This window comes from Odontesthes bonariensis, chromosome 10, assembly GCF_027942865.1.
Source record: "Odontesthes bonariensis isolate fOdoBon6 chromosome 10, fOdoBon6.hap1, whole genome shotgun sequence".
Taxonomy (NCBI): domain Eukaryota; kingdom Metazoa; phylum Chordata; class Actinopteri; order Atheriniformes; family Atherinopsidae; genus Odontesthes; species Odontesthes bonariensis.
The window spans coordinates 30,289,565-30,316,561 of record NC_134515.1 but is presented as its reverse complement, the minus strand read 5'-3'; the positions used below and the strand labels follow the sequence as shown (position 1 = coordinate 30,316,561).

Sequence of the window (26,997 nt, the reverse complement as noted above, 5' to 3'; positions counted from 1 at the left end):
GAGCGCCAGATGTGGCCCAAAGAGTGAGGAAAAATGCTGATCTGGGCCATGTCCGGAGGATCTGTGACTGGCAGTCCAACTCGCCCTGAATCCACAGATTTTTGTGCGTGGGCCACAAGCAAATGAGGTGAAAACACTCCTTGCTGTCTAAAAAGTGATTTGTTGCAAAAAAAATAAAAATCTGTCTTTTTAAAAAAGCAACAGAACTGTGCAGGGGCGCCGAAAAGGGGGGTAAAATGAGAAGGATTCTAGGGGCCCATGATTAAGAGGGGCCCAGAGAGGCCCTAATAAAATTATAATACTGGCAAAAAATAATATGACACTAAGTTATTAACTAACTTATAATCACAAATATATTTTATTTACAATTTACTTGTAACAATAACTTTGTTTTGGAAACATTACGTTTATGTTTTGTATTTTTCAGGTAGCCTAATTTAGAGTTTAGAATCAGAGTATCAGTGTTGCAGCAAATAAATTAATTCTATTGGATTCCTCGTGCTCAGTGTTTACCTACCTCAACTGTCATGTTTTTCTTTTTTCACAAATATGGGAACGATAGTCAGAAATACCATTAAAATGCATAGTTTTATGTAAAGTAGCATCACAAATTTTCACCGACCTCCTGGCCGGCTGTTTGGGGCCCAAAATCCCTAGCGGCGCCCCTGCAACTGCGCATCTCAAGTGTAAATTTAGAATAGAAAATGAAGTTGTGCAGCCCAGGTCCCTGCCGCTTAACGGTTGTAACCAGCAGGGGGCAGCGTTGTGCAAAAAATAAAAAAAAAGGCCAGCTAACCATCACCTTGATAGCAGTTTTAGAGAAGTGTTTCATGGACGCAAAACTAAATGATTAAGTTAAAAAAAAAAGAAGACTGTGGCACACCAAGTGAGGAGTCTGGAACAATAACCCCACCGAGGAACACATGCCAGATCAAGTAAGCCATTTTCACGTGAAAAAACAAGCTCCATGGAAACAAAATGCTACGCCCCCCCACTCACGTAACACCCGCCTCTTTTCACTCATCATTGGTCCAATACAAACGTTTAAAGACCGCCCCGCAAACTCCTATTGGACAGAACTCTGCGCCATCAGGAAAGCAACACGGAAAAAAAGATGGAAAAGAAAAAGTTATGGAGAGAAGACTAATCCGACCACGTCTGTTACGTGCGGCTGTGTAGTTTTTTTTCCAGCGTTAAAAAGCCTCACGGCTCTCCGAAAGAGAGAGCGGAAGGTGCGGAGCGAGCGGAGAGGAACGACGGCGCAAACTTTCGGAGATTTGAAAGGCTCGGATCCCCGCCCCGGCTCAGAGGAGGGCCAGGTATGTTGTTCCGTTTCCAGGGACTGCCTCGTTGATGTCACCGAGGAGGAGGAGGAGGGCAGACGAGAGGCACAGGTGCGCCGGGAAAAGTTGCCTCCCCTTCAGCTCTGGATGAAGACCTGTCACTGGGCAGTAGAACAACATTTCATAACCCATTTTTTGAAAAGCAGTTCTCCGACTTTTTTTGTCCCAGAGCCAAAGTGGCGATTTAAGCCCTCTGTTTCCTTTAGGACGGGAGAAGCTGCGGTGCGCGAGGAGCTCGCATGCGACCCGTCCCGCTTCGCATCAACCTGGGGGGGGGGGAGAGAAGGTGCTCCAGACTGGGGTGTAGGATTGAGGCGTCCCCGGCATCAGAACCAACACACTCCGCTGTAATGCGGCACTGACGCAGCTGCTCTCGCGCTCCAGTCGCGGACAGATGATGCCCGAGTGAATCAGGGGGAGTTTGAGATAGCACGAAAAGAGGAGGGGGAAAGACTCGGTCTCACTGGAATGGAATACTAACACAAGGCAGAGGGCTTAACTTCTCTAATCTGCGATGATTGTTCCGCGCGGGGTCTGAGGAGGTGTTCACCGCTTCGAAGGACGCTCGTTCTTGGGACTTCTTCTCTGAGGCTTTGCACGCGCAAACAGCCATGTCCAAGACACTGAAGAAGAAGAAGCACTGGTCCACCAAAGTGCAGGAGTGCACCGTGTCGTGGGGGGGTTCCGGGGAGCTGGTCACTGTGGTGGAGGTGCGAGGCGGTGCCGAGCTGGGAGAGTTCCCCCACCTCGGACACATAGTTGCGGAGGCGACGGTGTGCCACGCCGGGAGGTTCCCCGGCGGCGGGGACGTGCTGCTGGAGGTGAACGGCACTCCGGTGAGCGGGCTCACCAACCGGGACACGCTGGCTGTCGTCCGCCACTTTCGGGAGCCCATCCGTCTGAAAACTGTGAAACCAGGTGAGTGAGTGGGTGGACCACTCAGGGCTGCCCGGCTGGCTGTCAGCGTGCATCCCGTTCATTCACTGAGAGGCAGGGGCGATTTTAGGATCTGGTCTTTAGGGGTGCCCAGCCCCCAGTGCTCACAGAGGCACATTATTTCTCGCTAATTGAGGCTAACTAGTACATTTATAAATTTTGGAGCCATATTAGTTTTGCTTTGAGTAGTGTTTTCCCCTACAACATTCAATTTTGACCTCTTCATTTCAAAAGACTGTGGCGTGACAGGGATAACAGAGAGCCTGTGACAAATATTGAAGATAACTCAACATTCATTTTGGGAGTAAAGAGTTAAAACAAAAACAAATGCTAGAAAATAAATAAAATGGTCACTAAAATAATACATTCTTGAGCAAAAAAAAAGTGTTTTTGCATAATATAATATTTTAAAAATGTGCTGAGCCAGGGGGTGCCGAGCTATCTCACGGTGGTGCCTTGGCACCACTAAAAATACCCTAGCCTCGCCCCTGACTGAGAGACACATCACGCTGCGTTCTGCAGCCCCGTTTACCACACAGGGATGCGTTAAGTGTTCTCGCCCACACAGACGTGACTGCAACATATTCAGACTGCTGCCATTTCTCAGTCTGTATCATATGTTTCAATGTAAGAGTGTTATTCTTGTCCAATGTATGGCACAGATGCTGGCCGGAGGTTACATACACACTTGTTCAGGGTGCGATTTGCCCAGGGGGATGGGGGGGATTATCCCCCCCTCTGGTTTTTATCTCTGCTGGAAAAAAGATCCTGCTAACAACAAAATAAACCAACAAAAATGTTGACATGACAGGCAGTTGTGACAGTTTTCTATAGTCTACATAGGCTACTCACTTTCAAAATGGCCCGACGTGGCTGCAGCTTTGATGTTCACGAAGTTCCGCGGCAAATAGATGGGCTTGCCTACATTGTATACAATAACAAAGTTGCGTTCTATACGGAAATTAGCATGCATTGCTAAATCAAACAACCTGCGAAAATGGAACGCCAAAGTAGTATTTCGTCCTTTTTTGGTGGACCATCAAATAAAAAACAATCGACCCCCCCCCCCCCCCCCCCCCAACATCCGCACTTAACTGCAGCACACCTGATATTTAGTTAGAGAGATAGATGAATTAGGCTACTTTCTCTGTGTTCATTCTCTTGTTAAGCGTTCATTTTCATCATTTGATATCGTCGGATATTATTTAGCTGTTTCATGATTTTAAAAAACAAAACAAAAACACTAAGTGTTATTCATTTGATATCATCCAATATTGAGCTGTTAGCTGTGTTACCTTCATTTTGTGACGTTTCATGATTTAAAAAAAACAAAAACATCCCCCCCTCTGGTTTTTTGACAAATCGCACCCTGCACTTATTGAAATTCAGCCTGGAACCTCCACTGAGAGCTTATTGATTGGCTTTGTCTGTTTTTACTGTATCTGGACTGTAATTGTTCCTGTAAGGCCCACGGCCATGCCTGATAAACGTCACTGCACTGAATGTGTCAAAGCACATCTACAACCGAACTCCACCAGTTATGTGGGACAGAAGGCAGGTGTGTGTGTGTGTGTGTGTGTGTGTGTGAGAGAGTATGGATTGGTTTAAAAGAGGCACCGCTGAGTGTGGCACTTTGTAAACACTTAGAGGGGATTTGTTAATGGATGCCTCCCAAGCTTAGACAGTGTGGGTCTGCTTGCGGTGTTGAGGTGAGTCCAAGCCTAATTGAATCAATTAAGTCTACGCTGAAATCCTGAGGATGCTGCCAGCCTGGCTACAGGGTTTGACACTTTGTGGTATTTCTGCTTCAAAGTAGTTGTCATGATAAAGGTTTGGTAAAAGTTTTTTGGTAAAAGTTAGCCTGACTGTTCAAAAGGGGATACTCTGCAAAAAGTCTCGAGCCACTCAGCATCTCTTTCAGATGTGCTTCCAATCAGCCAGACTTTCCTGTGAAAGAAAAATGGTCTCAAGCAAAAGTTATCCAGGCTTTCTGAAGGTCTTTCAAAGTTTTTCTGTGGACATTGGCTGCTTTATCACTCATTATCCCACTTAGTTTTCCCTTTTTGTTGTTGTTTAGCCACTTAAAACCAACTTCGTAATCATTCAAGCATAGAGAAGGCCACCTCAAGTAATGAACCAATGTTTTTTCTACACATAACAGACAACTTGGCAACTAACCAATTTTAGATGGCAGTCTGTTGCAAAAACACAGTTTATTCCCATTTCTTTAGTTGTTATTTCTGAAAACTGCCAAAGATAACCCAGTTTGACAGACATAACATGGTATTTTTGCACTTTTGAGGTGATTTCCAAAGAAGTTTTGGATGAAAACTTGGCACGCTTTTCTGCAGTGTGTCCTTGAAAATTTTGAGAAAACTAGACAAGTAGAGGACAAAAAAAAAAAGGAAGTGTCGAGCCTAAAAAAGATGACACTTTACTTGAGACGGGATCTGAGAGATGCATCTACGCCTTCAGTAAACTGAACCTCATCAGAAATGTCTCCATGGAAGGGTCGCTGTAAACAAGCCGTTCTTAAGGAAGGGAAATGGGGAGAAAAGGCTGAGGTACGCCAAATTACACAAGAACTGGACAGAATCTTACGGAGAGATGAATCCTCCCCAGAGCCCGGACCTCAACCTTATTGAAGCTGTGTTGGATCATCTTGACAGAGAACGGAACAAAAAGCAGCGCACAAACCAAAGAAGACCTTTGGAAGGTCCTTTAAGAAGCCTGGATAACCACTCTATTTCAGTTTCTGATTGCAAATTTCCCACCTCCCTGCCAGTAGATGAAGAAATGAACCATGGCTCAAGACTTGTGCACAGTACTGTTGTCTTAATGTGAGTTATGGGTTAGGCTGTTACTCTGTCATCCAGTGAAATGCTTCACAACTTAAATATTTCATTGAAATTAAATGACTCCTAGCTTTTAATTGCTCTTAAATGGGATTTGCTTGGGGTTATTAATGAGTGTGTTTGCATGTGTATGGGCTGAAGTTTGGAAAGGTTCACACTCTCTTGACCTGACGTTACCAAGTGTTGTAAGTTGTCTGACGCTCGGATGTCTCCCGCCTCCTTACCGTTGGTTCCCTCATTCCCCCTTGGGACTGTGAGTTTAGATTTATCTCCCCTTTCTCATGATTAATGCAGGCATCATCCATCATTGATGGCTGCTGCGTGCCAGGATGAGGCGGTTGATGGCTGAGTTGTACATTCGCCAACTGGTCTGCTTGTAAACTTCTTTTCTCAAGAAAGAACAAAGTAGAAAAAGGGGATAAATGCTTGGAGGGAGTTGTGGAGTTTGGGGTTATACTTAGGTTAGGATTTGGATGCTTTTCTGTTGTTGCTTGTGTGCCTTCTGCTAGCTTCTTTCTTAGCTTCTAGCATCACCAGGACACTTCCTGTTTGTCATGTTATCCTCCACATTAATCTGCCAAGTCTTTCAAAACCCTGACAGCCTCTTTGTTTGGGACATCCTTGTCTTTCCCTGCTGCACCTTCAAAACCAAACCATGATATTGCTCTGTCATTACAGCCGAGATATTTTTTTTTAAATGTTTCCTCTGCATAGTAGAAGCAGAAAACTGAAGTTTGTCTCAAGTGGTCCTCTGGCTCTAGACCAGCTGATGCACTCAGTATGCAGCTTCCATCCTTTTAGCGAAAGGAAGCGATGGGCAGTAACCTTGAGGGGACAATTGAGAGTGATGGCAGAGTGATGGCAGGTATGTTCAGAAGCGTAGAGATTCGTGTGAGTGGGCAGCTCATTGATTAATGCTGGCAGAAGATGCAGATTTGCTTGTTTTTTGCCTCATGGAGCTTAATGGATTGAGCATTTAGCTCTCAGGTCCTGGAGCATACTTGACTCACAAATTAGGTCTGTTGTGGAAACCATAAAAGGGCTCGCATGATTTTATTTTATTTTCCCCTTCATTTTAGGACAGTCAAAACAATAAATAATGTACTGAGCTGACCAATGTTCACATTGTAGAGTGATATATATATATATATATCTATATGGATTATATCTCGACACTGGATGTGAATACATTTCCAAAGTCTAGAGCTACATAGAAGAAAACACCTTTTCCTTGCAAAGTTATTGTTGATGAAAATGTACTTACTTTTCCAAATTGCTCAGCAGAGAGCTAGCCGAGATGTCGCTCAGCTGGGAACTTGAGAGCTGCAGGTTTAGCTTGCTCGGGTAGCTGTGTGCCTGAGTTTCCAGCAAGGCATTTAGGAGAGCTTGCTTGGCTAGCTCTGAACTCCTGCAGCTCTGGAGATCTGGCTCATTTGCCCAAAATCTTGCTTAGAAAGCTTGGCTAGCTTGCGGAGATCCCTCTCGTTCTCCTGAGTCCCAGGAACTCTGGAGAATTAGCTTAGCTTGTTTTGCGCTCATGCAGCTCTGGAGATCCTGGCTCAGTTGCTCGAGAACTAGTTTTGCCATCTTGTGCTAATTTCTCCTCTGCTTCTCATTTCATCTGTTCTTCATGCATGCAAATTAACTTTACAGACATACCCAGCAAATAATCAGGGTCGGTTCCTGAAAATAACCAACATAGATGGTACTTTGTCCTACTTGCTGCAGCCAGGATAACAGCACAGATAACAGATTCAAACAGGACCTCTCAACAGCTCAACTCGATTTTTCTTCTTTCTTGGAATCCCAAACATTTAGTTAATTCTGAAGATGTAGGCCAGGGGTGTCAAACTGATCCATGAACGGTCTGCACTGAAGGTCTTAACCAGTTCAGTTGATTGAAGGAGACAAGTCAGCTGTGCTGTTGCAGGGTTGGAACAAAAACCTGCACCCACACGGCCCTTTCATGGATCAGTTTGACACCCCTGATGTAGGCAGTACTCTTCAGATTCAAAGCAAAAATCCTCAGCCAAAAATGTATGGACAATTCTGTTCATGATGTCTTGTAACACATACAATAAAACACCTTACAGACATCCTAAAAAAGTTCAAAACTTTATTCTTAGTGGAGACAGACTTTAGTGCCTTTTGACAAGCACTGGCAGTGGAGCCATGACGTGCTACCTTCATTTATGATCAGAGGTTTAGCTCTCCCAATCCCTCCCTTATTTTTATTTTTATTTTTTTACAGTGGAAGATAAATTTATATGATGGAGCATTCAGAAAGACAGAATTATTCTCATGTTGGGTTTAAATATCAAGTTAAACTCACTCTAAAGAGAGGAAGGTAAGATTTGTACTTTGCTGAAATTATAGATCAAATATGGTTTAAAACAAGCAACTTAATGTTGAAAACTACCCCCAGAAAATGTTAACATTGCACTCCAAAGAAAGTATCAGATATTCAGTTAATATTTACTGGTAAATGTTAGATACATAGATAGATTGATACTTTATTAATCCCGAGGGGAAATTTAAAAGGGGGGTAACTATGCTGCGTTTAGGTCAGTGGAGACTGCGATCTTTCAGTTCAGTGTGAGCCACACTGTGGAGCTAATAAACTTTGCCATACCATCATGTTGTAGACAATAATTATAATACCATCTGAATCATAGGCCATGACACACAGCAGCAATTTTCACTGTTTTCTCCAAACTTTGTCCTACTTGCTGCAGCCAGGATAACAGCACAGATAACAGATTCAAACAGGACCTCTCAACAGCTCAACTCGATTTTTCTTCTTTCTTGGAATCCCAAACATTTAGTTAATTTTATCTCCATGTGCTCTGCTTGAGTTTATTTAGCTTATTTTCTCTTCAACTAAACCAATGCTTTTCCTGACTAAATAAGGCAATCTAGAGCAACAGAGAAGGGGGATGTCTAGTTAACAAGGGGGATGGCATCTCCCCTTATTCTCCCTGGAGTCGCCTACTGGCTGTTGTGGTTTTCATACCTAAAAAAAATAATATGCAAACCCTGTAAAGTCAACAAATCATTACATCTTAACTCACATAAATGTTGCTGTTTTTCGCATATTGACTTTGTCGTCGGTAAAAAAGTGACTCCACCTCTTCTTTGACCTCTGCAGCCTGCAGATTGAGTCTTAGCAGAGTCTCCCAAGAAAATAAAACATTTGATGTTGAAAATGTTGTGCTTTCAGAATCCATCACTGAAGCTCTGGAGGTCATCCAAGAAGGAATCATCAGATAACTCGGCATTTTGATTGCGCTCTGCAGTTTAAGAGTGAATTTCTTTACCAACCTGAACATTGTGTGATAATTTGCAACTTTTTCTTCTCACCAGTGGTGCTCTATTGAGGTTAAACTCTTAGTGTGTTTGCTGTCTGCAGTGCAGTAGAGCAGGAAGCAGTTCTGGGGTTCCTTTTGCTGATGTTGAATGGATCGTCTTCTCCCAAGCACCACCTGTGCTACATTTGTCTTAAATTAACAAGGTAATGAAGACCAAAGATTTTACTTTACAAGTGCATCCTCTTTTGTTTAAGCTTTCATTGCAAACAGAAAAGGAATTGTGGATTAAGACGTGTAAGCGTATTGCGGACTTCCACCCATCATCCCCTCTCACTGGCTGCTCCCCCGGCTCATTCCCCAAGCTTGTCACACTGCTTTTGCCCTCTGCCTTTCCAACCTGTCAGAGGCGAGGGACGGTGGTGCGAGGTGATGCGGCCTTCTGAAACTCCCCAGACAACAGCAGTCACTGTGAACGCCGACGCATCCGCCCCTCCCTTGAGTGGAAACCATTCACCCTAAACGCAGCCCGTCACCTCCTCACAATCTCCTAATCCACTTATTTTGTCGAAAAACTGTTTACTCCTGCCTTGAATCTCTCTGATCCTTCCCAGTAGCCTTTATGAAGGCTCTTTCACGTTCAGTGATTTCCACATAATTTCTACTCTCTTGGAACCTTCGTGAAAAGGAAGAGCTTTGACCCAGATGAACAGTGACACTACCGTCTTCTCTGTGGTCTACCATATCAATGCCGTCCTTCGAGCTGCATTGCGGTAATAAACCAGCTAGCAACAAAGGCAGCGTCTTCATATAAGCCTCACCACTCACTGGCAGGCACCATGACTTGGCAGCCAGGCTTGAAGACGTTGGAGGTGTGTGTTTATGTGTGTGTGTGTGTGTGTGTGTGTGTGCTGATTCACCAAGAGTCAGTCTTTCTACTCTCTGAGCGGTCACGCTGCGATGTCAGCAGCATCAGTGTCTCAAAGTTGCTGCTGGTTTTTAAACGGGCAGTGTAGGGGTCCGCGCACACACACAAATACACACACACACACTCTTCCTCATAGACTTCGGGCCTTCTTTCCTCAGCTTGAGTCGTAATTGGTCTTTCTCTGCGTAAGAGCCATGCCTGCAGCTGTTTATACCTTTCAAGATATGATGAGGTCAGCTTCTAAACTGCGCGTTAACTTAACAGAGACCAGAGCAGCTCGGGCATTGCTCCCCATTTTGCAAGGAACTGTTGCCCCCCGCTGCTGCAAAACGTTAACAGGGCTCATCCTTTTTTTTGAAAGATGCACATTGTCAAAGATGATTTTTCACTTTGTGTGTATGTTGCAATTTTCCTTAAAGGTTATGTTTCCTGCAGTGAAAGTGAAATTGATTGTTATAGGGTTAAACAAAAACAAACAAAAAAAGTGTTGAAGAATTTGTGAAAAACTCCAAGAGGAAAATCATCCCTGCTGTGTGCCTTGGAATTTGCCATGGGGGGGATTTTCGGTGGCTCACAGAATGCAATATTATCACATATTAACCGACGCCTCAATGATCTGTGACGATATCGCATGTGATGTAATTGCGTTTCACAAAAAGCTTTCAACTTGAGATGCATGAAGTGAGAATAATCAGAGAGTCAGTGCAAAATCTTTGCACTGTGTTGCGGTTCAGGTCTGAGAGGTGGGCTGGGACCAGATGTCACAGGACAGGGACCCCGTACCAGACCTACACACACATGGTGTTCTAGATTAGTGGAAGGGTGTGACCGCCCTACTTGAAGCTAAGGCAGAATAAGTTCTGGCAGCGGCAGTAACTCATGTTAGATTTGGCTGTGAGAATATTAATGAATGACAGGCGCAGCCTTGATAGGGCAGTTGTTTTGATAGCTTATGGCCTATTTCTCTCTCGTCACCCGTTAACATTATCATTGCCTTGCTGTACCGAGAGCTGCTACCAACGTGTTGATAAGAAGTCCCCTGCATGATTGAAACAGCGGGAGGCAGTGGGGCTGGAATGTGCTGCTGTTACACAGTCTGTGATAATGAAGACTTTTCGTGCACAGTCTGACTCTGATACTTGGAGGACAAGATTAAAAACAAACCAAAGCACTTTAACATACCCCCCCCCCCCCCCCCCCCCTTTTTTTTTTGGGTAACAGTGAGCTGCAAACAGGGACTCCCTTTAAAAGGCAAAGCTGGAATTTAGTTAGGAAAATGAACTGTTACGAAGCAATGGGCTGGTACAGATGTGGATGGAGAGATGCTGGGTAGATGCACACCTGCTGCCCTCGGTGGAGAGCCCATTTGAGGACTGTTTCAGGCTGAGTTAGAATGAACATCCCTGTCGCGTGACAGCGGAGGCAATAACGATAAAAGAGGGAGAAGGCAGCTGGCACACCCCTGCTCTGAGAAGGATTCTCTTTTGAAGGATGCATTGGATTTAAGCAAGGGAGAGAAAATGGGGTCAAAGAGAGGGGAGTGCACACAATAGGAGAGAGGAAACCGTGATGTTGAGTAAGAAGAGGGGGAGGAGAAACGCAGGAATGGAGAGATGGGTATAGGTCGGAGAAGATGAGAAACAATAATAATCTCAGTGCTGAAAGCGATTATGTTACCATTAATCACTATGATTGCATTGATTCTTTGTTGTAACTGTCTGAAATCATTATTCCATCCATTCATCAAGCCAGCACTTACTGTTTCAGACTTGCGGCAAGGTTGGTATTTCAAGTCGTGTGCATGTGTTAAGCTTCGGTGAGAATACTGCGTGTGTGTGACAGCATGCATGATAATGGAAAAATTCAGGAGCATTTGAATCGGTGTACACTTTCGATTGCCTCTTCAGACCAGTCCCACAGAAAGGAATCGTTGCTTTCTGGAAATGTTCTTTTCTCAAAACCCATTTCTAGAAAAGTTGGGAAGTTTTTGCATATGCCACGAAAACTTATATCTGTGATTTGTTGGTTGAAAAGTTTGTCATTTAAAAAAAAAAAAAAAAAAAAAAAAGCTGGGACGAGGGCATGTTCATCATTGTGTTACATCACCCTTTCTTTTGATTGCATTGTGGGAACTGAGGATAGTAATTAGTGGAGTTCTGCAGATGAGTTGGTGTCCATTCTTGCTGAATAAAAGATTTAGCTGCTCAACAGTCCATGGTTGTTGTTGTCTGAGTCGCCTCCTCATAATGCTCCAGATATTTTCAATAGGAGACAGATCTGCTGGAAACTGGACAGTTTCAGGCCGGCCTGTCAAGCACCCACACTCTGTGGCAGTGAAGCCACGCTGTTGGAAGTCGTACAGAATTAGGTCTGGCTTTGTACTGCTGAAATAACCGCTTCCCTACCAGTAAAAGATCTTGCCTTAATGGGGGAATGCATCTCTCCATAACTTCAATATACACCTCTGCATCAGTGGTACCTTTACACATATGGAAGACACTAATGTACCACCATACATCACAAATGTTGGCTTTTGTACCTTTCAATATTAACAGCTTAGAGGGTGTTTCTCATCTTTGGAATTTAGGTGGGAGTTTTGTCCCAAAAGCTGATGTGTAGCTCTCTCCTATAGGTGAGACATTTTCAGGTGCAGTGGGTGACAGTGTTGAGAGCTGGTTTTACAAGGTACTCCTGAGCTTTTTGCAACATTCTATATTGTAGATGTTAAAAGGTCAAAATTCTTTGCAATCTTGCTTTGAAAAATCCTGGTTTCTAACTTAAGGAGGATTCTCTCATTAAGTTTGGCACAAACTTGTTGGGAAAAGTCTTTGGTTGATGCTCCCGTCATACCTGTTATAAATTGGCTTGATTAATTGTCAGTCTACCACCACACGCGGATAATTTTACAGACTCTTTGAATCGGGCTAACATACCCGATCCTGACACCCTTACCAGTCACCAGTAACCTGCTGATTGCAGAATCTTCCAAGACGTGGTACTTTTGTTTGCCTCTCTCCCAACTTTTTGAGTGTATTGCTGCCGTCAAATTTGAAATTTATTTGTATTTTCTAAATACAGTGAAACAAAATGAATTTATTTTGACGGATGTCTCCTAAATAAAGTCCAAAACCAATTAATAAATGACAGATTTAAGTAGTTTTTTTTTAATTGCATTTAAGAAATTGCAAGGTTTGTAAATTGCTTTCATCTCTTCTTATTATATCTTCTTTTCTGAGTCACTAAGGAAGATTACGGCTGCAGTGGTTGCACAGCTCAGACTTACTTTGGTTAATTTTCACCTAGATCCCAGGAGTTTGCTTTGAGGGACAACGATAAGAGCAAGACAAATTGTCTGTCTGTGCATTGTGGACTAGAGCATACTTCTGTTCTTTCAGTTGGGATCTTTCTTTACACTCGGGGTATTAAGTCAGCCGAGAAGAGTCAATGTCAGAGTTCAGTCTCCTTGCTGGCTGTGGGTTCGACAGACCTGGGCTGGTGCCCACTCTTGATGGGGTCCGTTTCAGTGCTCACTCTGCCGGTGCGGCACACTCTGTTTTGTTGTGGTAAGAATGGATTTCAGCCCATTCTGAATGGGCCTTTGACAGCATCTCGTATCAAACGGATATAAATCCAATGCCCTCCTCATATGCATTGTTACAGAAGCCACCTACTCAGCCAGCTGCTGCTGTGACTAGGGGTGTAACGGTATGAAAATCTAACCTCACGGTTATAGTGACCAAAATGATCGCGGTATTTTTAAAAGTGTGTTCAATCTGTTCAGAAAGCACTGATAGGCCTACACAAGCTGAGGAAAGTGCAACAGTGTTTATTATATTGCAAAATCTTATCAAAAACATCAGCTTTTGAACTATTTCCGAATCTGATATTACTGTGGTCTGCCCCGAGTGGAGTCCTCTGCTATCATGCGTTTTGGCCGCGGCAAGTCTGCACAGTTTCAGACTGCGAATGTTGTTGTGTTTATTTTAAAACGAAATGCAGTGTTACAGAGCGAAATACAGGCTAACTGGGTGAAATACAATCTTACAGGGCAAAACACAGGTGAATTTGGGCGATTTTGAATTATTTTTTCCGTCTGAAAGTTACAATTCCGTTTCAAAGGGTACATTCTGCGATTTCCGTCCGTTTTCCGTTATCGCGGAAAATCGTTGGCTCTACGCATGCAAAGAGGTACTGTAGCCTACAACTGTATGATAAATGCAACTCAAATGTGCACCCGTCTAGCTCTGAGGCTAACGTTAAAGATGTGTCCCGATTAGCTCCACACTAACACCACTGAACGAACATGTGCCGTAGGCATCTGTTTAGATTATTGACACGTTATTAAAAAGTTAGACAGACGGATCATTGCATTCTGCTTCAACCCGATGTCCCCACACCATGCATTTATTTATGCATTTGAGCTGAAACGTTAAAGGAGAACTGCGGTATTTTCAACATTAAGCCTCTTTTCTGAGTCGTCTGCAATGTTTTAGAACCCCCCTCACCGCTTTTTTGATGTTTACTGCTGTCTCCGGTATTTGCCTAATTTTGATTCATCTCAACCTGCTTCAGAATGGCAAGTCATGTGCATGTCCAAAAAGGTCCGTAAAAAGCACCATAAACGTCCGTTTTCAAAATAATCAACTCACCGGAGTGGTTACTGGTGTGCACTGGTAATCCATATCAAATTTCGTTGCGAAAAGTTGCTTCTGTCGTGTTTTATTTGACATTTTGTACTGGATGTTCGTTGATATTACTCCGCCACCGCGAAGAAAATAGTGCGAGCATGAGCGAGCTGCCAAATAAACTGACTTGGAGGGTTTTATATTCCCATCTAAAGATGCATTTCTTCTGGTGTCAGAAGATTTGCCATTTTCTTATGATAACAATGCGTCATACGTGCTCCTTCTTTCCTCTGTGATGAGGCGTCATGCTCTGTGGAGACGAGCTTTGCAGAGAGTCCTCATTAGTATTCATGGGTGTCAGAATCTTAGGCCAGCCAATTTAGCTTGCTTTACTTCTTAGCGGCACTAACAGGTTATTGATCGGGTCCAATCTCATCCCTGTTAACGCGGCGCCGCATCCGGAGCCACTGCATGCGGCCCAGGGCCTGATCTTCATGAAAAGTCGAGGACAGCAGGAGGACGTTTTGCCTGCAGTATATTTGACTCGTGGTCTTATTCATTATTTTGCAGAGGGTAGTGCGCTCACAGTGAGCAGTTATTGCATCTGTTTCACCGGCCTTGCTCCTTTGCATTCTGCACACAAAGCCGTGTTCTCATTTTCTGATAATTCAGGGCGCAAATCCTTTTCGGCCTGCGAAATAAGAGGACCTTTGACTTTGTGTTTGGCTGTCAGGTGTTTTTGCCTTCAGGCTCTGGCAGCAGGTTCTTTGAGCAAATAGACTCAAGAGATCACATGCGCATTACTCGGTGTTTAAAATAAGCAGAGGGTTGTCTCTCTGCAGTCCTGACATCGTGACGCAAACGCTGGTGTATATGCTAGCACTACTCATTCAAGCAGCCAGGCTCCTTGGAATAGTTTTAACATGTGACGCTACAACTATGTAGCTCTTGAGAGAGGCTTGGAAGGGAAAAAAAACAACTGTTTTTCCAGTTTGTAGAGCAGCCCATCTTCACCTCAGGGCGACACTACATTCATTCTTCCTGTCACCATTTGACCTGAATGCACTGATGGACAGAAACTTAACTTGTACCTGGCAAAATAAGCGTTATGTTGATGCTTTTTGTTAACTTGTTAATATCCTGCTTTGTTGTCACTGTCTTATCAGGCCGTTCAGCATCCATTTGCAGAGAGAAAATAAGCCTAGAGGAAAAAGTGTTAGTACAGATGATGAATGATTATGTTTTTATTGCATAATAACCCAAAAACTGTGGTTGACAACATTCCTTTCTATTTGTAAAGCTCTTAGGCAGACTGTGCCATTGTTGTCAGAATATGTCCCCATAGGAGAGGTGTGTCCAGCGGGGAATGTTGATCATGCGTGGCATGCAGTTATTTTGAAATGGTTAAATGCTGCTAAACGTGCTTTGAAGGTCCAGTGGTGTATTGTTTCCAACAGGTGCTTGTTCTGGCAGATGTCTCGCATTGTTTCCATGTTGCCTCTCCCCGTTTGGCCGTGAAAAGCTTTTTCTCCAAGAGGATGGCTCTGAAGTTGTAAAGACGTTTTTCATTTTGAATCTCAAAATTTTTAGCCCGCATTGCTTTTTTTTTGTCTCTGACAAGGCTTCACGGTTTGGAAGAACCTAAATGTCCTTCACAAAGCTGCTTGTTATCAAGATTATGCACAAACTACCAATCTGAATTTCATGAAAATTGGTGGAGAGTTGAAGCACGAGCAAAAGAAGAATGGTTTTGGCTCTTGTGAGAATCTTCATCAGTGTGTGTGTGTGTGTGTGTGTGTGTTTTCCTTTCATTATTCTGATGTATCAGAGCTGCATCAGACATTTGTCATAGCTTATCCTTTGTCTGCCAGCTTCAAGGTGGTCCTTGACGTCTCAATTCTTTTATGATTACAGTTTAGATATCACACTGAAAAACCTCCCCAGAAAACCGATCTCAAGTGGATGCGTTGTGTTCTGTACCGTCTCAGGGGAGCTCGCTCATCGAAGAGGAATGTGGTCCAACTGGTGGAACTGTGTAGCTGAAATGTAGTCGCGCAACTTCTTTTCCACTCCTTGTGCTTAAAAACGAGGAATGTTGACGGAGACTGAATTGTCACAAAGCTGGGTCACTTCTTACCAGGTGCTTAACAGGTTTTATCACCATGGCAACTTATACTTGGCTTCTTTTCTCTTCTGTTTTTCAGACCGGGTTGACTTATAGAGATTCTATAGCCTAGAAATCTAGACGCCCCTAGCGGCCGCAAATGGAATTTGCTCCGGGGCCAGTCTAGTCACTTGCGGTCGTTTTGCAAGGTTCCAAATCAAAACTTGATCGAGCCAATCAAATCGTGAGGAGCGGGTTCGGAGGCTGGGCTACCTAGTGACGACAGAGGTGCGACGTTTCAGTGTGTAGTTCCAGAGAGAGGTAAAAAAAAAAAAAAAAAAAGTTCGATTAGCTAGCTCTCTTTAGCTTTATAGGGAAACGAAGTAAACTTACATCTGAGAGCAATCCCCAGTCAATTGCGAGCATGATGTACCGAAGACAGCGGGCCGATCTTCGTCTCAGAGCTGACAAAACTCTCCGGTAAGGATTTTGAACGGTCAAATTCCGTTAACGGGACGAGAGTAGTCAAAACGACAAAACCGGAAGTGCGTTGCTCACTGCGGCTAGCTTTAGCAGCGCCAAATTCGTGGGAACAAAATTGTAAATAGCCGGTATTTTGTCAGATTTTCAACACCTTGGGGATCTAAACGACTACTTTCTCGCCTGAAAATGTTTCAAATGTTGCTAAAGTTTACAGAGTTTAGAGCTTAAGAGAAATCAGCTTTTCAGGCCATAGACTACAAACCACAATGTAAATTCCGTCGCGTTGACTACGTAAAACTTCTTCATCGCTCTGATTGGTTGTTGCGCCATCCTATTGCGTGGCGTTGAACTTGACAGACAGCCGTTTATCCCGCCCACACTGCTATCCAGCGTCACTAGACCCATGTACAGCTTTTTGCTGTACGGGTCTGGCTTGCTAGGCTAGAGATTCTAAGCACCATTGTAGTACCAATTAGCTAGATCTTCGTTAGTCGGGTTTGCGTTAACGAGTGTGCAGATTTGCACTGTTCTTTTTAAAAGCTAAAAGAACATTTAATAAGTAAATGTGAATCGCACGTTTCCATTAGTTGGTTTGACACCATTGTCATCAGAGGGTGATGGTATAGGCTTCGATGCTTATGGTTTGTAATTAAGTAGAAGAAGGTGTTGTCATAAGTAGAAACACACTTTGAGGAGGGGAAAAAACAACTGCGGTGGACATCCACAAGAGGGAAGAGAAGAGAGCTCTTCTTTAGGACTTTTTTTTTTCTCTGAAAATATCTTGGGTATTACATCCTATCTTAATAGATGCTGGTCCGTCAGTCAAGTTTATTATTTGCTGGCACAGACCGGAGACAGCCAGTGAGTCATGTCGTTTTATTCTTTGCAAGCTCAGATGTGATTCACAAAGTTGCTTTCCCCTGGATTCAGTTTTATGTTTAAGAACAGAACAGACTAATTATAAAGCAAAATAGATCTCAGTTACTCTGGGAGTTTTTAAAGGGAACAAATATGGGTCATCTTAGCTGATTTTGGGGGGGGGAGTAAAAACACGAGCAAAAGAATGAGCTCTTAACGTGTCAAAAGCTTTGAAAATTCGGTGGAAAAGGCAGCTGTTGTAAGCTTATCCGCCAGCTTCTGTGTGCTTTTTTAAATTTGTTTCTGATACATTAGCATTCTGCTGGACTGGTCCAGGGCTTTGCGGGGCTTTTATGTTGTTGCATTGCTGCTGTCTCTGTGCCCAGCCTGCCCGAGAGTGTATGTGTCACGGGGCTTCTTAGGATCTGGCAGAGTCGCACAGCTCACACTGATCCAACACTTCTGTTGACAGCCCGGTTAAGAAGTAAACACCACTAGCGATACACCCATGGTTTGGCTGGTGACCGGAATGGGATGATTTTCAGCTTGAGTGGCGAGAAAATCAGATGGTTTTTAACTGGCTAAGTAAGCACATCATGCACACGGTGGCACAGACAGTTACACAAGCCAAAATATGCAATTCGGAATGTTTGTAAGGTGTAAAAATGAACCCATAAGAATCCCCCCCCCAACCTGTAGCGGCGATGGTTCAGAGAATGCACCTATTGGTCAAATTTAAGGGTATGAATTAATGATCCATTTGGTCGTTTTGATTAAAGAACTTGTTGCTCTTGGAAGTGACAGGTTTTTAGGTTTAGATTTGTGGCAGTAATGTCATTTCAATGACTTAGTGGATTTCTGCCTCACTGATCAGTGTAACTTGTGCCACCTTCTTAAGTTAAGTCTCTAACTTGCAACTTTCATCAGCTTTCACTGTCCTGCTTGTCCCGTTCTGGCTAAAGGGGACAATGTGCCCTCCTTTCCTGCCACTGAATACTCCCACCGCATATTGAAAAATCCAGAATAAAACTAACAAATATACATGCCACATTAACCTATTTTGCAGCTTTTGGGGGGTGCTCAGCCACACACGCGTTGACTTTCGATGGGTGTAAACGCAGCTTCAAAGCTGCTTTTTTTTTCTCTAGTGAGGCAGCTGATGACCCGATCATCTCTTTTGTGAATCAGTCGTGCAGTGACCGGCAGCTCGTGGGAGAGAGGGATTCCGTTGTGACCGTTAGATCACACTGACTTACAGGACTTTTACATCGCTGATGCTTTTGTGCAGCTGCTGATGGTAGACCTTCAGTCCTTCAGTGGGTTATCACAACACACCAATGCCGTAGAGTCAAAAGCCAAAAACAAATGTGTTTTCATGTGTTAGCCCTTCAGCCACATTTTATAACATTCTAAAATTGTCATTTCAGGCTGTTTTTGCACATTCCAGGCAGCCACTGGCATTCATTGTTTTCACTCTGCTTCAACAACAGTCTGCACCATTTTGAGCACTGTGCATGTCTTATAGCCTTTATTTATTTTCAAATTGACTTTTCTTTCTTAAAGGCAAACAGCCAAACAAGGCTGATCTCGGTTGGGTTGTTGCTTGCATTATAGTTTTGCTCCTGACCCTCTTGCACATTGTAACTACCACTTAAAATGCTCTGATTGTGAAAAGATTATACCATTATATTGGCAGTTATACACTAGTGTTTCTCATATTTGAAAAAAAAAATAAATAAATAGGGGCACACAGACAAATGGCTTCCTAAAAGCAAGAAATCATTACTTAAACAAACTTGTCTTTAGCAGAATAGTTGGCAGAAGCATGTGAACTTGTCAAAGTTAATCATCCAAAACATGGGAAAACAATGCTGTAGTGTAGTCCTTTTAATGATGTGTGCAGATGCGATCTAGAACAGTGTAAGCATCAGTCTGCTCAGGTCCTTAATACCTGTATTTTCTTCTCCATCACACCCCTTCTGTTCCCCCGACGCTCCGTTTGCTCCAACCATCTGTTTATTTACCCTGGGCTATTGTTTGTTTTTTTATCTCCGTGCAACAGTGAGCTCTGCCGCTACAAAACGCAAATATATGAACAGCTTTATTTCCAGCAAATAACAGCACCACAAGTTGCGTGAGTAACTGAAGACCGGGAGTCGTAACGGGGACGGTAAGGTAGCACGACGGTCTTGATTTGATGATGCTGTGGACGCCGCAAGCGGTTTGAGGGTCGAGTTGAAGTTTGTGGTTTGCAGATTGTTGTTTACCTGCTGCGTTAAGAAGTAATCCTTCAGCTTTGATCAGAGGTGTGACCAGAATGGCATGTGTGGGTGGGGCAGTTAGATCATCTGGGGGGACAGAAAACAGTAATAATTCAATTCGGTAATGAAAATATGGTCACACTAGCATAAATCATGACCATCAATTTTGTTAACAGTGTGGAATTTTTTTTATGAAGTTTTTTTTTTTTTTTTTTGTAAAGAAATGTAGAACTTGTATGATGCATGCAAATGCACCATTACAACGCTTACATTAGCTTTTGTTTAACATGCTCCACATTCTCCATTGAGGGTTTAAATTCAAGTAGATGGGGAAAGACATCCAGCCAACTCCAGCTTTTTATTACCTTCATTAAGTCTACATTTCAGATCATTATATATAACAAAAACATCCGAAAATGGGAACGATAGCACGATAACAAAAAAATAAATAAAGCTATAAACTTTGCAGATATATGCTTTTTTTAAATTACCACCTGCATTTATTCTATCAATACAAGACACAAACCGAGATAATAAATTGTGGCCTTTTTTTCTGGACAGTTTTCTTTGGATGGACAGGGCATTTCTCAGGGGGGCAGGACTTGTTCCTGGGGGGGCAGTGCCCCAGCCCCCCCGTAGCCACGCCCCTGGCCTTGATACTACTTGGGAAACATTAGGCACTCTTCCTCTGTAGGTTTGCTGCTGAGCGCTTTGAAAAAATGAAGAATGAGAAACACTGAAAGAGATGCACATAAGAATAAGGATGCTCACAGTTCCCCTGAATTGTGAAGATACATAAGCTGTTTTCTGTTGTTGGGCTATGCTTCTGTTCATTCACAACTGGCGATGATTGGCCGTAGGATGCACAAGTGTCCCTGTACTTCCCACCCCCTCCCCCAACCCTCCGTCCAATTCACCTCCACCCCCATCCTTCGTTTTATCTCCTCTGTCCTTCTGTTTTCTTGTTGCCCATCTATGGGCGGTTTGTGTGGGTGACTGCCTTAAGTAGAGCAGGCTTTATTGTCCACCTTTGTCCGTGTTATAGCACTTGCTTCAAAGGAGAAGAGGGACTGCTGATCTGATGGGGAACAATGCTGGTAATAGAGTTCATGTAAATGTCAGCCAAAGCTGTTTACTAGGGGTGGGACGGTATGCTTTGGTCACGATTCGATTGTATCACGATTCTTGATAATTGCGATTCTACAAGTATTGTGATTCGATATAATCAGTAATTGCAATTTTCTTTCGCCTTAAAAAAACAAACAAGTTGAATCATACACTTCTAGAATGAATGTCGTTCCCATAAACAACGCACATCAGTCTGTGTCAGTAGCTGACATTTATTTCAACTGAGACAAAAAGAGGTACTTAACATGTATAGCATTTTTTTTTTTAAGTTTACAGTTACAAAATTAATTGAAATGTCCACACAGCACCAATGTGGGCTAGTCTTAACATAACTTAATGTAATGAATTGATGAAGTTTTTGTGGACACGGATATGACGTAATATAATCGATTCAGGGGAGAAAAATCGATTTTTAAAATCATCCCATAAAAAAATCGCGATATGTCCATGAATCGATTTTTTTCGCCCACCCCTACTGTTTACCAACCCACACCGGTGACTCAAGTCCTGTTTATTTGTTATGTAAAATAAATCCAAGATATGTACTCTGTACGGCAGTCCTGCCCTCGACATCTTTCAGCTAAGATCTCATCCTGTGCAACACGCATCTTTGTCCGTCGTGGGAGCCTCGCCAAACATCCAGGAATGTAAAACTAGCCACACTTGTTTGCTGGTTTCGGGGGAGTTTCTAAGCACTATTGTATTTCCGACAGAGCCAGTTTTTCCAGATCAAAGGATGATGATGTCTGTCATTGCATGGGATGTATTGCAGCGCTTGCACATTGAAACCAAAGATAAACATCTAAACTGGTGTCACTGAAAGTCTGCTGCTCCTGAAACACAGCAGACAATGGTGCATTATTTCTGTTGTTGTCCTGGACAACCACTTACGCTGACGGTATCGAGGATGAAAGTATTGAGTACACTCTGCCTAACTACCAACCCGTGTCTATTACACTAGCCGCCATCTGAGCCCTGGGAATGGGGGGTATTCTCTTTCTCCCTTTTAAAGATTTAAAGGGCTCACAGTGCAGGGTTTAACATGACACGGAGGCTTACATCTGCTTTAGCCCAGCTCACCTGACGACACGTAAACCGAATCCTCTCTGAGGCCATCTTTACGATCGTACAGTGGGGGGAGCTCACTGAAAGGATGAGTGCTGTTGGACGTCTGTGAGTGTGCACACATGGGAGTTCTAGAACAGCTGAGCAGGAGGGAGACCAATTAGGATGCTCCTTGATCCCAGCCCCATTGAGGATCCACTTCCTGCGTAGCCGCTACAGCATGCGCACTCAGACGCTCTAGCTGCTGTATTAGAAAATATTCTGCCAAGCACACAAGCCTGAAGTGGCAATATCTGTTTGTGAATAGTCATTAAATGCCTGCAAGTCTCTTTGATCTGCAGCTCATCCAGTATTTGTAGGTATTGGTTCTTTAATAAACCTGCTCCAAGGTGCCATGTGGCACTCAAGGTGCAATGTGCTATGTGTTATCTACATTGAGTCCTCCTTGCCAAAACTCATTAACAATTTATTTCCTTTGTATTTGCACCGCTAGTTCCTTTGCTTGAGTTTTGGTGAGTTGTCGACAATGGCAAGTCGCAATGAAATCTGGAAAATAATTTACATTGTTTGTGGAAAAAATGTATGCAAGATTACAGTAATAATAATAATAATAATAATTTGCTGTAACAGAGCCATGTTTTCAGTCAAGAGCAGGGGTGAACACTGTGGAAGGGCATAAGAAATGAGTGCTTCTTTTTTTTTTTTTTTTGGGTGGAACAGGGTGCCTCGGGAAACTCTCTGTAACGAGAGAGAGAAGGCTTTTGACATTTTCAGTCGCAGGCCGTTTCAGCTCGGAGCAGAAGTAGAATAATGGAGCGAGAGAGGAGACCACAACGGTGTGAAGAAGATTGAGAGACGGGGTAAGGACTACAGGAGAGAAAAAGAGGTGGATTAGAAGAAGAAGAGGTCTGAGCTAAGCCTTTACACCCCATCAGGGAGGAGATCAACCATGCTGTCTGGTCGATGTGTGGGGTTGGGTTGTGTGCATGCGCGTGTGTGTGGGGCGATGAGTTATAGCCATAGCAGATAATAGCTAGTTGGAAATGTCACAACAGTTGTGTTGATTAGCGTCATTCCAGACACTCAGCAGTGTCTATCTCCTGTTAGGTCATTAAACTGAAGAGCAATAGTCAGTGGACTCTGAACTGAACTTCTTCATCCAGTCGTGGTTCATTGCTTTGACAGGACACACAGATAAACACAGATAAACACAGCTAAAACATTATTTGCAAGAAATTCCTGTTAAATCTGTCCACTTCAGGCCTAACTGTAAATCTGTAAATCAGAATATCAACCTGAAATTGTGTATTTACTGTGTGTTTGTTCATGTTTTTGTCCCTTTCTTGGATCTCATAGCTGTAAGTAGGCGGGGTTCATTCCTGTAATTTTGTTTCCATCATAAAACAGAGTTCAACTGTTGCCTTAAATCCGACTAGTCCACCAACTTCTTTGCACATTTCTTGCTCTGGACCTCTTCACTGTCATTTTTACCCTTTCCTGTCACTGCATGTGCCTGACGGGACATATTACAGTTGTTCACAGAAGTGAAAGTTGAAATAGCTTTTGAGGAAAATTGTTGCTTGAAGCACTCAAGAGCCCGTGTGTTACCTTTGGACTACTTTTTGGAATGCTCACAAACACGCTTTGTTTCCTTTTTTTTGGAGCATGAGGTGCGTGTTCCAGTACAAACTTAGCTGTTCGCTGTGGCATAATTTCAACATCACGTTTTGAAAAAAAGAAACTCATAAAAAAAAAAAAAAATTTCAACAATGATTTTGAGATCAGACTGAAACTGCACAGAAGAATAAAAAAACATTTTAAATACTTTTTGCTTGAACTTCAACTCTGTACAATTGATTTTTGTACCCAAGACACCAGAGAATTCCACCTGTGTCCCTTCCTCAGGAGTGAGGCCATGTCCTCTTCCGATGCTGAGCAGAAACTTGTAGAGACGCTCAGAGGAAATGTCCTCTAGCTCACTAAATAGTCCACAATAGAGTTATAGCTAGTGCTTGTTCTCCCTACTGCCCTTCAAATGTCACAACTATGTGGCAAAGTGGCTAGTCTCTCCTTTTTTGCCCGAGCTGCAGGATTTAAGAAAAAGTATTTGCAAAACCTCTATAACAACAATATTTGAAATGTATTATATTTGAAGCTGTTCAGCCTGTTCAGTAAACATGTTCGGGATCAGTTGTGATGTAGCTCTCTTTTGAGGTATTTGCATGCCAGCTATAACAGTTTGGTCAATGTTGTGAAGAAAGATGTTGATTTCCACGTTTTCAACCAAAAACAGCGGCCTTGTTATGTTTATCTTCACAGATTTGGTTTGTACGTCTGTTGCCTGTGTTTGTTAGTGTGACACATACTTGGGAATATTTCCTGCAAAAATACGAAAGCATGTGTTTGAAATCCGCATCAACAGTCGTCTGCCAGTATCACCTAGTGAGTCCTTTATATAGTTAACGCTGTGGAGTGAGGGACTGATCCATCCATCCATCCATCCATCCATCCATCCATCTCCTCTGTCACTCTGAGCATGGGCTTGACCAGCCCATCTTGCCCAGTGGGAGGGATGCATATACAGATGGTCCAGGCAGAAAAGCCTGCGAGGATCCGAATGAATCATCTTCTACATGTCATGCTTCTGATCAGTATTTCACACACTTCCTATTTGAGGATATTCTATTTACTGGGAAGGAATTTGCCCGGATCTCTGAAAGTGGACCATGCCCTGTTTGACAGATAGCATTTCTGATTGACATGATTTTCGGTCATTTGGGATTGGCCCACATTACAGCAGTGCAGCATGAGAGCAGCATGTGACTGTAAAGCTCATCTCATTTTTACTCTATCTGCCAATCATGGCAGATTACCTCTGACCGGTTGGGCATGAGTTAAGCATGTGAGGATTTAATGCGGGTGCTCTGTGTTGGGCTGCTGGTCACATGCTGGGCACTGGGCTGGGGCTCCTGCTCACATAATGCAAAAGCAGAGTTAATGTACTCAAACATCACTTCACGGTGGCCTTATGAAGAATTTATTCTCTTTGAAAACCAACCAAGTTATGCGTAGTCCTGTAGGTGCAATGAACCTTTTTGTTTCAAGTGGCTGCGCTTTTTAATGGCTCATAAGAAAGTTCGGTGCCTCAGGAGCTGTTTTTGTCTGAAATACTGAGGCGACTAACTGACAGTCACTTCTTTATGGCGTTTCTCTAACAGTCCGACGTGAGTCTTCCTTGTCCGGCCGATGTCGCCCGATGAACTACAGCTTTTTAAACAAACCTGACCATCGACGAAGTTCGTGTAAAGATGGGTCTCGACTCGGCGCAGTTCTGCTCACCGTGCAGGCCAAGAGGAGTGGCTCGCATTCTATGTTAACCAAACAATCATTATCCCTGCCTTTGGGCCGAGAACTCTTCTCTCCATCAAGGTTACACAGTTTTTAATGCACGGGGGAGTTATTATTCAGCCAGAGTAATTACACAGCCAAAGGAAACATCTCTCTTGAGAAAGGGAGGGGACTGAGGGTGGGCTCGTTGAGGCTATTGTTCTCCTGATCCATGTTCAGACTTCAGGGAGGGAGGAAACACTTTGGAAGAGACATGTCTGTGTGTGTTTGTGTGTGTGTGTGTGTGTGTGTGTGTGTGTGTGCTGGCTAAATCAGGAGGGCTGTGTAGAGCTGTGCGTGCCTGGCCGAGCCTTGTCTTGGGGTTCAGGAAGAACAACAGGAGAGTGTTGTGCTGCGCTGTGCTGGAACCCAGCTGGGTCATTATTTAACCCAGACACATGTGAATATGCACTCACACTAACACACACACACACACACACACACATACACACAGACATACGTAAGTTTTTGTAGTTTTGTAGCACAGCGCCAAGTCATTGTGAAGTGAACTATGGATCAGTGAGTTTGTACATTGGAGGAAAGGGCGCAGACGTGTGCTGTTTAGTTAGCTGTGTGTATTTGGTGGGAATATCGGCACTTCAGGCAGACGCTGTGTTGATGTGTTTAAGCGTATATGAATTGAAGCATTCATAATTTCTGCATTCTTTCTTGGTGTCCCCCATCATATTGCTATAGGTTCATTCTGCCCCTTTGGTTTGGTTTCGGGGGAATCTTACAGTGACAGGTGTGTGTACAGGTGTGTTGGAGTTCTTCGTGGTTGTGTACCACATGTGTGCTGAGAGACAGCTGTGCTCAGAACAGAGGATTGTCTGTATTGATTCCGAGGTCTCCTGCTCCAAGGCCTGCTGATTTCAAGGTCTTTTTCCACGCATGCCTCAGTGCTGCCTCATTCTCCGTTTCCTGAGTCGTGTCTCTCTGTAGGTGGGTTAAAAGTGAATGTGCGGCTGTGAAATTTGTCTCGATATCCTCACAGAGCTTTATGTCCATTACTTGAAAGTTTTATTGGAAAATGTTTCATTACAAACTGAGCCATTTTAGGTGCTGTGTGTGTTGTGTCTCTTTATGTTATGTCTGGCTATTTTTTTTATTGCCTCTTTAGAGTTCTAGTGTTTGCAGCTCTGTGAACTGTTCTTTACATGAAGCAGCATTGACCAGTAGTGATCCTCTTAATTGCCGACCAGCCAGCAGGTTCTGTATCCCTGTTCCGTACAGTATTAGATTTGAGGCCTGCAGTATATCTGGTGGCGCAGTTCGGTCAAAGGGCAGACTAAGAGCTGCAGTCCTCTTCGTTTCAGAACAATGTGGGCACCGAGTGTAGCAAAACAGAGACAATACACACTTCAGGCGATTAAATAACAAACATCACTGATCGATAGAGATCTCGCTAAATGACTCATGAAGTTACACATAGGCTACGGCTACACGAAAATGAAACGAGGGTTTTTTTGAAAACGGGTACGAAAATTATTGCGACCACACAGGAAAGCTTCTGTGTCCTCATGGAAACGCGACGCTTGCTGAAAACAATGCAGTACACACGCCACACCTCTATGTGCGCTGTAAGCCACCCCCACCGGTTACACCAGAACAATAGAAGAAGCAATGCGCATGCGTGTACGCCCCTACTTCTACCAGCGCGAAGCAAACGTTGTTCCTTCAACAACGCTGCTGTAGTTAGCAGTGTCTGCAGCAGTGCTA

General features: G+C 43.5%; 1 protein-coding gene across 2 annotated transcripts in view; it reads left to right on the top strand.

Moving 5' to 3' along the window:
* The first annotated feature begins 1,079 nt into the window (after positions 1 to 1,079).
* magi3a (membrane associated guanylate kinase, WW and PDZ domain containing 3a) overlaps positions 1,080 to 26,997 on the top strand; it is a 136,654-nt gene continuing 110,736 nt past the window's right edge. The window contains exon 1 of one of the 2 annotated variants that reach the window (XM_075475220.1): positions 1,080 to 2,261. In XM_075475220.1, coding sequence (XP_075331335.1) covers positions 1,955 to 2,261 — 307 coding nt within the window. In that variant the 5' untranslated portion in view covers positions 1,080 to 1,954. The remainder of the gene's footprint in view (positions 2,262 to 26,997) is intronic. The other variant, XM_075475219.1, reaches the window with a different exon arrangement.